This window comes from Polypterus senegalus, chromosome 7, assembly GCF_016835505.1.
Source record: "Polypterus senegalus isolate Bchr_013 chromosome 7, ASM1683550v1, whole genome shotgun sequence".
In the NCBI taxonomy this organism is placed as follows: Eukaryota; Metazoa; Chordata; class Cladistia; order Polypteriformes; family Polypteridae; genus Polypterus; species Polypterus senegalus.
The window spans coordinates 119,636,964-119,653,160 of record NC_053160.1 but is presented as its reverse complement, the minus strand read 5'-3'; the positions used below and the strand labels follow the sequence as shown (position 1 = coordinate 119,653,160).

General features: G+C 38.4%; 1 protein-coding gene across 2 annotated transcripts in view; it reads right to left on the bottom strand.

The window, feature by feature from the left end:
* arhgef38 (Rho guanine nucleotide exchange factor (GEF) 38) overlaps window positions 1–16,197 on the bottom strand; it is a 112,992-nt gene that overhangs the window by 29,087 nt on the left and 67,708 nt on the right. For both annotated transcript variants that reach the window (XM_039759192.1, XM_039759193.1), the window contains exons 9-10: window positions 15,939–16,061; window positions 3,661–3,975 (exon numbers count right to left, since the gene is read on the bottom strand). In XM_039759192.1, the coding sequence (XP_039615126.1) occupies window positions 3,661–3,975; window positions 15,939–16,061 (438 nt within the window). The remainder of the gene's footprint in view (window positions 1–3,660; window positions 3,976–15,938; window positions 16,062–16,197) is intronic.

The window sequence follows — 16,197 nt, the reverse complement described above, 5'->3', positions numbered from 1 at the left end:
GATGTGAGAATATTCAGTAAGAAATGGAAAACAAGTGTTTTGTGTCTACGGGACACATCATTCCTTAGTTTTATAAAAACAATTTTAAACAAACACATTTTAATGGTTAATTTAGCTTACCATCTAAAATGTTACCACTTTCACCCTGACGTAAAATAATCATTCATACCTGCTTATATATCTGTATTTGATGGGAATGTATAGGTTTGCAACAATAAAATACAGTATGTTGTTAAAGTTCGTAAAACAAATGACATGGTGGTGCACTCTGGGCTGGTGTGATAAACAATGTCACCTGAGGCAAGGTACATTTCTGCTACCCATACTGATTTTGGCACTATATATCCTGACTAAGCACTACATGATTGCATTCTCTGAACATCAGACAAAACAATTTTAAAAATAAATATTATTTTTAGAAATAATTGTGAAACAATTAAAAGGATTAGCTTTAAAATTATTAAACACAAAATACAAATGCATTATATGAACCTTAATGCAAAAAGAAACTCGGTTGTATAACTCCTCTGACATGCTTCTCTGAATACCTTGGTTGTTTCAAACTTTGTCCTAAAAGCTAAAAGGCACCTGCCCTTTCAAACTTAAGAGACTTTTAACAAACATTATGACTGACAGCTTAATCAGAAAGCAGAAATTACAATTTCACAAAATGACATAATCAATACATATACAGGACAATGTGATATGCATGTGCACTGACCCATCATAAACACTGGGTGGAGGGGGAAAAATGATACGCTGCTACTACTACTATTACATAATAATAATAATAATAATAATAATAATAATAATAATAAAACTCAAACTGGCATAGTAAAGTTAAAAGTACAATTAAACAAACACGGCAACAGGACTGCAGCTGTAGACTTTGACTGCCTGGCTGAAGGCTGATTTAATAAAAAAATATAAGCATCTCTCAAATTGACAGACAGACAGACAGACAGACAGATAGATAGATAGATAGATAGATAGATAGATAGATAGATAGATAGATAGATAGATAGATCTTTATTTGTTCCCAGGGGAAATGGGCTTGCATTAGAACTTGCATTAAAACTCTTCGGATACCATGCTGTGTTGTTTGACATTACTCTTCTACATTCACTCCTGGCATGATAAAAAAGTTCTCCAAATTCTGAGTGTCGCTGGGAAAACTGACACTGTGCATTGATTGGATGGTGATATAACATAATTTTCATACATTAGCAAGGATAAAGTAACTAGAAATCTTGCATAAATGTTAAAGGATAATAATTATATGTCAATTTCATTGAATTTTGTGATTATGTTAGGCTAGACAGTTTAAAATGTTTTCTATATCCTTATAGGTTATGGGTCTGCATAGTAAAAAGGACAATTGTGCTGTCACCATCACTTTTCCTGGTGGGTTAAATAGATATGCACCTTGAACAATATTTTGCTTATGCTGTCATTCAAAAATTACATATTTTTCATTCATGTGATGCAGATTTTATCTTTTTAAACAAATGTGAATTGTAAGAAAGGAAAGAAAACCTGGCAGTACATTCCAATTGCTGTACGCTTCTGCAATGCTATGCCTCAAACACTTAAACATATTTTTTTCCTGAGAGAGTCTTACAGACAGATTCAGCAGTGATCATTCCACTCAAAGCATCTCTGAGCACTTGCAGTCATGAATTGACTAATCTGCAGACATCCTGCACTGTAAAGAATTTGAAGTCAGCAGGTAGCTGGTATTCATATTTGTTTATTATTTCTGATGAGTTCATGTTTTAATAATTTTGTAGATTCAGGATTTACATTGGAATACAGTCCTATCGGATTTGGACCATTTGCAAAAATAATTTGAACAGTCACACAAAAATAATCGCATGTAAACCAAAAAAAATGAAATTTAGGTAATTTTATCTGCAATCTGAATGTCCATCCATTATCCAACCCGCTATATTTTAACTACAGGGTCACGGGGGTCTGCTGGAGGCAATCCCAGCCAACACAGGGCGCAAGGCAGGAAACAAACCACGGGCAGGGCACCAGCCCAACGCAGGGCACACATACACAAACTTAGGATCGCCAATGCACCTAACCTGCATGTTTTTGGATTGTGGGAGGAAACCCATGCAGACACGGGGAGAACATGCAAACTCCATGCAGGGAGGACCCGGGAAGCGAACCCAGGTCTCCTTACTGCGAGGCAGCAGTGCTACTACTGCACCACCGTGCCGCCCCAATCTGAATGTAGCCTCAGTATGTTCTAGCAACATAGCCAGTATAGAATTCTCAACTCATTATTACCATTGCAACTTTTGTCTAAAATAAGAAAAATCAGGAAAATAAAGGCCATGTACTGACATGTGCCTTCAAAATGCGTATGTGTCATTTTGATTCTCACTGTGTGATGAGGCCTTGTCAACTACACTATGTGAAATTTGTAACTATTAAATTAAAAAATGTTTCTCACTATTTTTACAGGTAGTATATAAATTTAGCATTGCATTAGTATAGAATTCTTAAGGATTATACATAATATTTGTATATTATTTCGTAATGTTAAAAAAAAGTTACATAAAAATACCGCTGTGACGAAAGAGCCACCTAAGGCGATGACCTTGTCGCCTCACCCCATGCACTGGCTCTGTCAAACACGGTGACACTCAGGTTTGATCCCATGTTCAGTTATTGACCACGTGTGTTTGCTTGTGTTGGAGGTGGTCTTGTGAGGTTCTGGCATTCCATTCATGACTGTTTCATGTCTTTTCACCCTATACTGCCAGGTAGGCTTTAATAGAATGACTCTGAACAGAATGGTCATTTTCCAAAAAAATGTTTTTTTTTCCTTTCTCTTCACCAATTATTTCTTGCCAGAGACCCAAAGAGATGAAAGTTATCAAAACAGAATTGGCTGCAAGACAAGAATTACTCTGGGCAGAGCATGGGTACGTCACAGAATGCAGTCATGTTCATCCATAATTTAGGATCACCAAACAACATAAAAAGATTTCTAATGGCGCGGGGTGAATGTGCAAAGGCTGCAGGAATCGAAAAGGGGACCAAGAATGGTGATTGCTGGTTCATTACTATTCACAGCTAGGTTAGGCTTTAGCAGAGACCATATTGACCTGAGTTGCCATTTACTGAATGCAATGCAACATTTACATGATTTATGAAAGCATGGAAATTTTTAAATTGTTATGAGAAAGACAAAACTTATTTTTTGGGCCTTTTTTGTACTTGCACAGCATCTTATTCCCATGACTTGAGATAACTGTGTTGCATGCTGAGTATATTAAGTCTTTGAAAATTTTCAGTTTTTGAAATGAAATGTGCCAGCTAATTACAATTACAATTTATAGTTTTCCTACAATGAATTACCACATTATAACCATACAGATCTATGTTAGCACAACTCCTCATGTGAGCTGCTGTATGTTGGAATAGTGAGATATTTTTTTGTTCCTTTTGCTGTAAGAATGTAATAAAACGGTCATCACTTACAAAATAAAAAGACTTGAAGTAATGGAAGGCACTCGAGATTAGAATTGCTATGACACTGACCCCTAGGGTGCAACTGGGACTGTCAGCCTTTAGATTTTGACAAGCCCTATGGAAGAGCAAACAGATGTTACACAGCATGAATTTCATTAACGTAATACTTACTGACAAATGTTGTATTGAAGGAAATTTCCGATGTGTGGAATTCATGAGATCCTGGAAGAGGGCAACGATGAAATAAATACAGTTGGTTAATATTTTTTTGGAGGCTGGGTTAAACACCTGCAGCCCCTCTACAAGCTGAGCATTAAGTGCCTCATAGTCTCTGCGGGCTAGCTCCAGTTCATCTGAGGACCGCTCTCGGCTGCTGTCATAGTCAAGCAGTTTGTCATAGCGCTTCTGAATGAGCTTCTGAGGGGCTACAAACATGAACTGCAGCGTTGACAGGGGTTTTAAAACCAGATGCTCCAGCTTGTTTTTCTGTGAACAGAAGAAGGAAAAAGAACATTTGTTTTAGTAATCATACAAGTGACATGGTAGTTTGTGTTGTTACTTCCATCAAAGTGAGTGTGCAGTTTGTATGTTCTCACTGTTTAGTATCTATGGGGTTTTGTTCAGCAAGAACATGCAAACCTTATATACAAAATCGGGCGGCTTCAGTGTGGTCAGTCATCCCATTAATATGACCTGTAGCCACTGATTTTACTTATTGCACATTAAAAAATAGGACGATATCACACATGTGCGAGTAGGAGGACGTTGTATGGAACAAGCAAAGGTAATTCCACACTAGGCAGGGGGTGGCGTGATGCACTAAACCTTCTCCTGTTATCTCTACAGACCAGCCGTGGGAAAACCTGTCTGATTCAGACCTGATGATGCCACTTCCGGCACCCAGCATGAAATCATGTCCGGTTCCGGCACCCAGAAGAATGTTACTTCCGGTTCTGGCGTACAGAAGAAGGTCACTTCCGGTTCCAGCACCCAGAAGAACGGTCACTTCCGGCGCACAGACTGACGTCAGAAGAACATCACTTCCAGCTCCCCTACATCACTTTCGGTTCTTACACACCACTTCTGGTCTGATCCCTTAAAGCTGCCATTTTTGCAAGCCCTCACCAGTTCTGTTTTGGACTCAGTCTTGTGGACATCTCAGTTCCTTTAAAAAGCCTTTTGCGGCCAGGGAAATTATATGGATGGCTGCCCCAAACCTTTTTTGATTGTGTCAAGTCTAATCCTTTTTGCAACAGAAAAAAACCCTAGGAAGAATTGTTGGCTGTGATATTAAAGCAAATACAATAAATCAGCTATGGGGAAAGATATTACTTAGGATATGCATATCTTAAGTCTACAAACTGCATCATACACAGATAGGCACACTGCACACAAAAGCCAATCCACCTTGCATTCAAGCAAAACCTCCACTTTCTGTGACACATACACACACTGAGATGTTGGATGTGAAAGAGTGCTGCACTAATCCATAGCTCCTGCTGAATGCTGTTTCGCTTAATCTGTGTGCTTCCACTCGACTACTCCTGTGCACTCTTGCTGACTACTGGGAATTGAAGTCCTCCCTGCAGCCTTGCCACAGGTTTATCTCAATAATGTCTTTATATAGACAGACTGTCCTCATACAAACTTTAACACAGTCACCTGATTGCTGCTTGATGAGAATGCCTATCTTATCTGATTGAAATTGTTAAACATTTAACATTTTCTAAAATGTATGTAAAAATTTTATGCCAAGTGTCTGTTTTGTGTACCCACTGAAATGGACAAGGTCAGTCTCTTCACTGCCCTAAACAAATACTTTTCAGTGTTGCTATTTGATTAATTTAAAGTGCATTAAGTCATATCTGGAGACGCATATGTTTTCAGTTCAGGATACTGTTAGCAGATGCCACAGTTGCACAGATACAGTAGATAACCTAATACAGCTTCTGATTTCATAAGTAATTGATACAGTTGGATTTTCTTTTGAAAAAGCAACCTGATTTCTGACAAATGCATCATTAAAATAATTTCAAGCAATAAAAATGTATTTATTTGGTAAAACATAAGTATTCACTTTCAAGTAAGTTTTTAATTCCTACTTTTTACTAGTAAAATCTGATGTTGCAGCTCCCTAGTGCTCACAGTGGATAAAATTAATGTTCATTAACACCACTGTAAGTGCCAAGCAGGATTATCTGGCATCCTGGGATGAGTATGGAATCCTTACCTGTACAGAAGGACAAAATAAGGGAGCAGTAGAGCAAAGATCCTAATTTTCTATATTTTTATCTCCTATCTGCTAGATGGTAACTTTCCAGGACTGTGGTAACCATGTGGCACCCTGCAGAGCATGATGGGAGTTATAGTGCAGGGAGTCAGCCCTGCTGGGTCCTAAGTTTGCCACCAGGGGGTGCTTCATGGATTCATGTTCCCTACTTTTTGGGACTTCTGCCTTACCCGGAAGTGGTTCCTTTGGGCTATGACATAAAAGGAAGCTGTCCAGCCTCCACTGGACAGTCAGAGTAAGGAGGAAGCAGGACAATACTCACTGGAGTGACGTGGATGGAAAGAGAAGAGATGGAAGGAAGAAAGAAAGAATATTGTTTCTACTTGCGCTTGTGTAACCTGAGAGAAACCTTTTGTGAGGTATTTTTATAACAAAAACATCTATTTTCAACCCGTGACTGTCTGTGTGTCAGTTGTATCCAGGCTTTGGAGCTCTGTAGTGTCTCCTACCTGTCACACCACATTTCCACATATGATATGAATTTAGCAAATTGCTTGGCTGAGATGTGAACTTAAGTTTTGTCCTATGCAAAGACTGCAACAAGCCAATGAAGCAAAGGAATATCTGCTTATGTTTAAGTGACTATTGAGGATTTGGATGATGTGGTGTAATGTGTGTGCTTAAACATTTGCAGAATTTAATAGAACTGAGTGGAGAATGAATAATCTTTCACAATCGTAACTACATCATCTCTGCTTTTATGGCTGTGTGGTAACTCTAAATTATTCCCATTTTAGATCCAGCAGGAACTGGCTTCCTAATATTAACAAAGAACGATAGCAATAGTTAAAGGAAGGAATTCTAATTTGTATTAAGGTCTTTTGCTGTTTTATTTGACTATGCTTTCAGTTTTGTATCCTCAGTTTCATTGATTGGCTTTTTCTAATTCCCTGATTCCCACGCTGTCACACACGTGCGCTTGGGAGGCAGGCTAAGGGCTTAACTGAGGGCGGAAAACAAGAGCGGCTTTTTTTGAAGTGCGCTAATCTTTCCTCTCCTTCTCCTACAGATCCCCCAAAGGGAAACCAACATAAAGTACTTCCTGCTTCCCTTGCATGACCACGCCCCCTACCGAGGTCACATCCAGCTGCAATTATTGGACCCCACGTCTTCTTCCCTGGCTATTATAAAAGCCCAACTCCTTGTTTCTTTAATTGTCCCCTTTTAGGACATGGAACCAGCCATTTTTTGAACACATGAGTAATTTTGATTTGCATGCTGTACAATATAGGGGGTGGTTCCCCAAACCTTTTTCTGCCTTCTTTGAGCTTTATTACACACACTCTTAACAGATTACAAATTGTCCAGTTCCTCATCTCAACCTCTGTCTCCAGGTCTTGTTTTTAACTATAAAGTAACTACTAGAATACACTGCCTTCCTGAATGTTCACAACACCAAGGTTTCCAGCTAAGAAACCAAAAGAAAGCCTCTCATAATACTATGTTAGAATTCTCTCTTTATTTTAGTATTTCTTTTTAATTTTACTTCCTTGTTAATTCTCTGCTTACATTTTTGTTTTACTTATTATTTTGTCTTGGCTCCTTTTTCCCCACTAGTGTCTACTTAGAGCTTTCAGGTGTAACCTAAAAGAGCTCAGATACTTCACGTATCTTGGCTCCTGGCTGAGGCATTAGCTTACCATTACCTTGCTAGTGCTATTTGCTACTCACCTTGCTATTTCCTTGTTTTTCAACTACATTGGTCTTTTGACCCTTTTCATTTGGGAATTTCTTGATTACAATGCTTTATTCTGGTTGAATTGTTTTGGCAATTACTGAATTACTGTTTCCCACAATCCAAAGACATGCAGGTTAGGTGGATTGGCGATTCTGAATTGGCCCTAGTGTGTGATTGGTGTGTGGGTGTGTTTGTGTGTGTCCTGCAGTGGGTTGGCACCCTGCCCAGGATTGGTTCCTGCCTTGTGCCCTGTGTTGGCTGGGATTGGCTCCAGCGGACCCCTGTGACCCTGTATTCGGATTCAGCGGGTTAGGAAATGGATGGATGGATGAATTACTGTTTATTGTTTTGCTTTCAGTATTTAAGTTTGGTATTATGAATTCTTTCATTAAACAATTTTGCTTTTGAATGTATGAGTATTTTTGTATTGTGTATCTCTGGGGATCTTTTTTAATCATTTTTTAATTTGTAGATTGTGTTGCCTTGTTAGATTTTTTTCATGGTATTAAATATTTAAGGTTTATTTTTATTTGGGTTAGGTGTTTTGGCAGTCTCTTTATGTGATTTGTTGGCCACAGGATTTTAGAGAGTGTTGGCCTTAGGCCTTTTTGTAGTACAGCATCAAAAATATAATAAATTATATTATGATTAGAAAAAGGAAATATCTAAGCGGTGCCCAAAACAATGAACCTTTCCCAAACTGTACCAAAGATGACATCTCTTTTTAAATCATCAGTGGAAGAAGGAGCTGGTGAAACGCTACCAGTGTCATCAACAGAGCTGATCACGTCAGGTGATTCGAGCAGTGCAGCGAGCTCAACAAAAAAATTTCTCTGCCCATCTCTTCCCAGTGCAGATAACCACCAGCCTATTAAAAAAAGATTTGCCAAGCGATCTGTCAGCCCCAGCCACAAGTAGAAATAAAAATATAAATAAATAAAAACACTGGAGTCTCAAGATGTTTCAGCATTACTACCGTAACTAACACCAATAAAGAATGACTGTCACAACACACCAAATTGCAGTTATTCCCAACAATGGACACATTTATTTAATAAAAACACATCTTTCCTCTGAACATCGTGAAGTTTAAAGTCCCTCGCCACACTTTCCCACTGTTATAGGCCATGAAAACACCTCATAACCGAGTGTCCGATTGTCTCTCATACTGTCACACACTTTCTTTATGATCCACCAGCCTCTATCTTGTGCAAGGGGCTGATATTTAATCTCCTCTCTGAATGTCTCGGACTGCATTTTTCAGTCTTCCCAGGCTTGCACAATGTAGCCCAAAGCTTGTGGACTGCAGCACTCCATGTACAGGCTGCTGTCAATCAGGCAGCCCCATTCATCTTTTGGGAAATCTGTTGGCCGCTACACAGTAGTTCCACCTTGAACTGCAATAAATTGGCTATGCACAGCACAAGTTTAATATAATTTGGTCTCCAAAACTAAAGATTTATTTGAATATTTTCTAATATTAGCAGAGAGGTGGGCAGATTTCAAATGAATGGTCTCTTTATTTTTGATGGCCCATCTTCTGCTCTTACAGAGGGGACCATGTATTTTGCCCTCGTAATCAGCACCGCTAGAAATGCTATTCAAAAGTTCTGAACATGAGGCACACCTTTCAGGATCAACCTGTCATGATGCCTTTGTGCTCTGCTTAATCTTTGTGCTGTGCTCTAATCATTAACATTTTCTTATTTGGCTGATGCCTTACATTTCCTTTGGTTTTCCAGATGGAGCAGAGGCAGGTCAAGTAACTTTCTTATGGTCACACAATGTCAGTAGTGGTATTTGAACCCACAACCTGAGGGTTAGACGTCCAAAGCCTTAACTGCCTGTCATCAGTTAAAAATTAAACCAACGTCTGTGCAGGTTAGCCAACACTGGGGGGGTGCTAGTGCTCTTTTCAAGTAACAGCCACTGGGGGTGCTAGTGCTCTTTTGAAGCAACAAGTGCCATGTGAACATTTGTTCAAAAATGTGCTCATCTTTTCAAAAAAACTTTCAAGTTCTGATTTTTTTTGCAGCAGCAACCAGTCCTAGACAGGGTTCAAACGTCGGGCCAAGTTAGTGTCAAAAAAGTGCAAATCTTTGAGTTGAAGTCATGAGTTGAAGAAGGCCCCATGAAGTCATGAGGAAAATATAAAAACTGAGGCTTGAATTCAATGGCTAGTGATAAATGTGCCACTTTGCACACCATGAAAAGTGAATCACATCGTTTTGTTATTTGTAAAATGATTCACTTGCTGCTGTGTTGTAGTGCTAAGGAATTGGGCTCTGAAACCACAAAATTGTCAGTTCTTTCCCCCAGCTGTGATTCAATGTGTGCCCCTGCGGAAGAAATTTCACTTGCCAGTACTTTAAATGTAAAAAAACGAGTGTTCACTATGTACGTGTACCTGTAAAACACTGTGATATAAAATAAAGGCTGTTTGTTTGCTTACTGCTGGGCATCTTGGGTACTAGAATGAGACGGCATGCTGCCCAGGTGCCATGTGTAGGAAAGATGTGCAGGCTTGAGTTTTGCCTGCTTTGTGTATCATACTGAGTTTCCTCTTTTGTTATCTCCTCTCCCAGTGTAGAGCGCTCTTGTCAAACCTCCACCTCTGATGTCTCCCTTCCTTTACCGCTCTGCATGGTTTGGCAGAAGCCTGCTAACAAAAAAGCAGACGGGTAATTTTCCTCTATGACTGCTATTATAAAATGACCTTACAACTTTCAAATAAGTGAATTCCTGAAATGTGGCAAATACATTTGGTTAAAATCAAATATGTTTGTAATTCATTCATCTTAATAAGAAAGTGAACTGAAAGCCCATGTTTCCACTTTCAGATTATCATTTGGGTTTACAATTAAAATGGATGCGCAGGTGCACTTTGTCATATTAATCATAATCCAATATCTCGTGCAGCCCGACCTGCTCTTCTTTCATACTTAGGTTCAAAGTGGCTTCAAAAATAGAAGAAAACCCCTTGTCATGTGAACTTCAAACACAGTGGGCATCAAAGGTGCGTATTCTGTCTCTTCAGACTAAGAAGATTTTCAAAGTGAGAAATGGTGTATTTTTTTGCCCCTAAAATGATATGCTCATGTTTTACTATATTTTTTCACTAGTTGCCTGACTTCAACTTAATTTTACGTATTCTGATTTAGCTCTACCTCTCAATGTATGTTGCACTCACAATTTTAACAAGTGAAGCAGATGGATCGGCATCCTTAACAATCTGTCACATTTTGCTGCGTAAAGCATTTGCGACGTCTCACATTCTTCAGTGGTAAATGGAAGGCTGTGCTGCTTAAAGCACTCGAGCAAGGCTCTTCTTGAAGACAGGATGCTTCTTTTAGGTTTAGCAGTGAACCTAATTACTAGGAGGCGTCTGCACGGGGAATGGGAAGAACTGAGGTGAGGAAAAAAAGCAGATAATCACAGGCGAGCTTGAAAGGCTGTGTGAATGGAAGCTTTCATAGAGAACAAGAGGACTGCCAGTAAATGTGATGGGCAGCTCACAAACATTCATTTAGCAGATTTCAAGGGCAACAAGATGGTAATTTTGATAGGCTGCAAAATTGGAGACGGCCTAGACAGCAAGTGCTTGCAACTGCATTGCCTGCAGAGAAAGGCAACAAAAAAAAGAGATTCTGCACTTCAAAGAAATGTTGATATTCACTGGGGTCCAATATTTTCCCAGAATTCCCCAAAGTTGGGCAAGTTGAGTTAACTGGCCCGATAAGTATGGGTGTACTGGTATGTGTGAGTGCAGTATGTAATAAACTGGCAACCTTATCCTGTCTAATATCCAATGATGCTGAGCTAAACTGTATCCTCCACCCCATAATCCGAAAACAACTTATAGTTGACTTAAAAAATGATAGATGGTCTATTCTGTGTCTTGTGATGGAAGGCACTCATGTTATTTGGTAACTCCAAATTAGATAGTATGTATCGTTATGCTATAAGATGGATCAGCACCTCAGTTAGGATCAGCTTTCTCCTTGTGTAGCTCCTCATGATCCTAAACCTCGATGAAGTGAATCAGAAAATGGAAGGTGTTTTGATTTCTCCACAAGGATGAAACATTTTCATGTTAGGCTAACTAGAAACTCTAAGAGAATACATGTGTGTGTACATGCGTGGGTGTGTGCGTGTGTGCACGCTTGTGTGTGTATATGTGTGCGTGTGCTCTCCAGGGTTGCTTCGAGCCTTGAATCAGATTCCTCCAGGAAAGGGCTATATCTGATAGTCAGCCTGTAATGGAAAAAGTGGGTTTAGATAATGGATGGACTGCATTATAGGTGACAGCCAGAAAAATTCTGATGTTGAGAACGGAAACCTGGCACTCAACTAAACACACAAATCTTTCTGTGAGAGGTAAACAAGAGTGCACATAGGAAAACTCTCCACATGGACGACCAATGGGTCCAGAATGAGAACCCAGGAGTCTGGATTTGTAAGGTGTCACATTGTTGTGTTGAAGGGAATGTATTAGAAATAAAAATAGGTCTGTGATTTTAACAATTCAGCCGTTGATACATTTCTCAGATTCTGCTGCTACCAATAGTAAATAATATCTATCTATTTATAACAACTGGCTCAAAATGCTTTGGCTGTCTGCTACACTTGCAAGCCTGAGGCCTGGAAAAAGTAAGACCTAGACTAAGTCAACACTGTAATGTGCTTGCAAAAAGTTTCCAGATCTTATTTGCCTGTCGACGGTTCAAAGACAGCAATGAAAATATAGAAGTGAAATGTGAACGTATTGTAAAAGAAGAAGATAAGCATAAATAATACAATGTGCTGCTAGATATACAGTACAGTGAATTATTAAATAGCACATAAGAAAATTACTCTTCCTTGTTTCATCACCCCTACAAAACACATACAAAAATGATCCTACTAAATACATATTAGACATATTATGTACAAAAAATCTGACAAACCAAAACACACACAGAGTCCGGGATGGAACGGTAACTGTGAAGATGGTGGTCAATGATGAAGCTAACCTAAATCCTTACAGTAAAGTGAATGCAAAAAGAGTGCCTGAAATCATGGCACTAACCCAAACTGAATGAAACAGAAGAAAAGCAAAACAGTCTAACAAATCTAAGTCACAAAAGATATGAATCATTTTTCATATAAAAGTCGAAGAAAATGCTTTTCCGTGGAACTCTAATACGATGGATGCTGGTATTTCCTAAGCACTGGTAGTAGCTACCATAACAAATGTGTTGCCAAAAGTGAAGCCAAGAAGACGTAGTATGAAGAAGAAGATCAAGATGGAAAATAGTTTAACAGAAACAGGAAGTCCTGTAGTAAAGGCTCAGCAGTCAGTCATGTGCCTTCCTAATTCTGTTTTAAGAGGCGGTTACTTTTACAACAGGAGCAATCCACAATTATGAAAAGGGACAGCAACTAACAGAAATGACAAAACAAATGATGAAAATCATGTAACCCTGCTATCTATCTATCTATCTATCTATCTATCTATCTATCTATCTATCTATCTATCTATCTATCTATCTATCTATCTATCTATCTATCTATCTATCTATCTATCTATCTATCTATCTATAAATTTCTTTCTTTAGTAACTCTGCAATACCACTTTCCAGTACTGTTACCCTGCAAAAGGTGGAATGTTAAATTCAAAGGCCTGTTTGTAAATTTTGAGCAATTAGTAAGACTTGCCTTCTTTCTGCTCACATGACCCCAACCTTCAGTCCTAAACACCAAGAGATGTACTACACCAGATAATAAACGGAAAAAAATAAAACTTAGGACATGCACTTAAAGAGTTTGCAGTATTATGAGATGTCCTATCATTTTCAAAATGTTATAAACACCTAAAATGGCCACCACAGGCATTCTTCACATAATGTAATTATTGTGGTTTGCTGTCTAGTATTGTGATGTACACTGCTAACATAGATGCTCATGTAAGTTAAAGATTGTAATATTTTTAAAAGCAATGAGAAGGAGACAGGTAAGCTTCAAGGTGTCAGTAACAAAAACATTTTAAAGAAATGAAGGATGTTCATTGTTTAGTGAGAAGGGAGCACCAGAGAAGTATCTGGGGATAGTTAAGGAGATGTATGAGGGTGCCTACACACAAGTAAAAAGTAGTGTAGGAGTAACAGATGGGTTTGCAGTCAAGGTTAGGTTACATCAAGGATCATCATTAAACCCATATCCTTTTACTCTAGTTATTGATGTTATTGCTAGGAGAATTGTAGATCAGTCCCCGTGGTGCATGATGTTTTCAGATGACATTGTGCAATTTGGCATCAATACTGTGAAAATGAAACTAGAGCAGTGGAGAAGAACAATGGAGGATTGAGGCCTTAAGATTATCAATTAAAAGACAGAACATCTAAGATTTAAGGGACAAGAACAAAATGGAGAAGTTAACCTCCAGGGATCAACAATAACAGAGGATAGAGAACTACTGTAGATCTAGAAATAAGCAATCAGGTTGAAAAACTGAAAAACACTATTGTGAGTGTTATGTGACTGAAGAATCAATGCAAGAGAAAATTGCATAAAACAGTAGCCAGATCATCATTGTCCTATGGATCACTAACCTGAGCAGCTCAGAATGTGGATGAAGAGTAACTAGATCTTACAGAACTGAGGATGTTGAGATGGATGTGGAGTAACAAACCTTGAAAAGATGAGGAATGAGAGAGCCACAGGTCCAGTTAAAGTGTGTGAAGAACCCAAAGAAAAAGCAGGAAAGAAGGGTAAAGTGTTATGGGCATGTCATCAGAAGAAAGGTGAACAATGTGGAGAGAAGATTCTTGGATAAGGAGCTTGGGACAGAGGAGAAGTGGATGACCAAAGAGGAAGTGAATATACTGTATGAAGGAGGATGTAAGGGAGATAGGGGTATCAGGCAAGGAAGTGTACAACAGACAAGAATGGAGGAGGCTGGTCAAATGTAGCGACCCCATATGAAAGTGAGAAATGCTTTAGAAGAAAAACATGAACTGTTTAGTGAACTGAGTGGCAGGGGTTTGCAATATTTAGGTCTGAAAGCAAAAATGCAAAATGGAAGAGACGAAACGTTTGTGCAAAACAAAGTCAAAGCAGTCAAAACTTAAAATTTCGAGAATTTTTTTTTTCCTTTAGAAATTAAGAGATATCTTCCCTTTACTTGACATAAAGTTCAGAAGGGGAGCAACCGCAAACTCTCACACTTAAATAAGAACCCGGTACATCCACTGTCATTTCTCGAAGTGCGAACCTAATTTGAACGTCGTCCTCTATGAATAATGTAAAACATAACCAAAAATGAATTTCAAACAATCAAAACAAAAAATATTTACAACAAATCAAAAATTCAAACAAAACTGTAGATCGTGACACTGAGATTTTGTGGATATGCAAAAGGCCAGGGTAGGTACTGAAACAGAGATTTGAGTACATTTGTGTTGTGAAGGCCTTGCCATTCATTTTGATCTTTCATTCCATTAATAATAGATGAAGAGATTCTTCTGCTGAGTAGGAATAAACACTTTGCAAGCCTGCATGAGTTAATTTATGGTTTTTGGTGTTTACAATTTTTCTTAGTTGCTTTGGTGCATTTCTCACAACAGAATTGCAGTTCTCAAAACTGCTCGTTCAAATCCCACAACCTTTAGTCATGGGGCCCAATATACAGGATCAGCAGCAATTGTAGAGAGCATTTAGAGTTTCAGTATGTATATATTGTTTTCGATGTTGTAATTTTTTTTCCTTCATTTCATATGTTATGCATAAAGTATTGAAATGCATTTTTTTGCTAGACTCCAAATGCAGTGGATGGTATGTCACCATATACCTGTGCAATCAATTAAATATTCTTCTTGAATCAATCTCCCGCAATCGGTGTTTTGTATTTTTATGTTTCCTGCCAATTGTCATTCAGATGTTTTGTGTATCAGAAAATGTTTAGATTGTGCCAATTTTATATTGATAACATGACTTTACATTTTGGCTGTCATGTCCGTGGACGCTGATTCATGGACTTGGCATTTTGATGGCACGGGCATATTCAGCGATGTAAATACTTGCTTTTGAGGCATGGATTAAGGATTTTGAAGAGGTTACCTGTTCTTGCTGGTCATCCATGATATTTTGCCATTTGCACTAAGTGTTTTGAAGAATGAACTCGCTGTTATGCAAATGTTAAGTCTGTTGTGAGAAATGCACCAAAGCAACTGAGAAAAACTGTAATAAGGCCTTTCTAGCTTAATATTTTGCACTTACTATAACAAAGCAGTAAGCTTCACATATTACACAACACGCCAATTATTCCTAGAATAGGTCTAAGTCCATGTCAGAAGAAAACGTGACATATTGTATATCCAGGAACAATACTGCAGTGTCAAGAATATCAGGCCTGTATCACTGGGCCATGTGCATGTCCACTACAATACCTGCTATATCATACATATACCACCAAAGTAAACTGTTTATAGACTTTTTACTTACGAAATGTAGATATGGATTGCTACCATTCCTTGTATCCAAAGGACATTCACTCTCGCTTTTGTCAGGATCTAGCAGCATGCTTTGAAGCTGCTGGTCATTTTGAGCTGCTGTGGAAATTCCTTCCTGAAATATCAAAAACAATGCAATCATTTCTAAATAATAAAATTAAGAAAACATTTTTGAGTAAATTTTAATACATTTACGTTATAATTGACTGTCAAATTCATATTCTTTATTAGTCCACTATTATTACAATGGG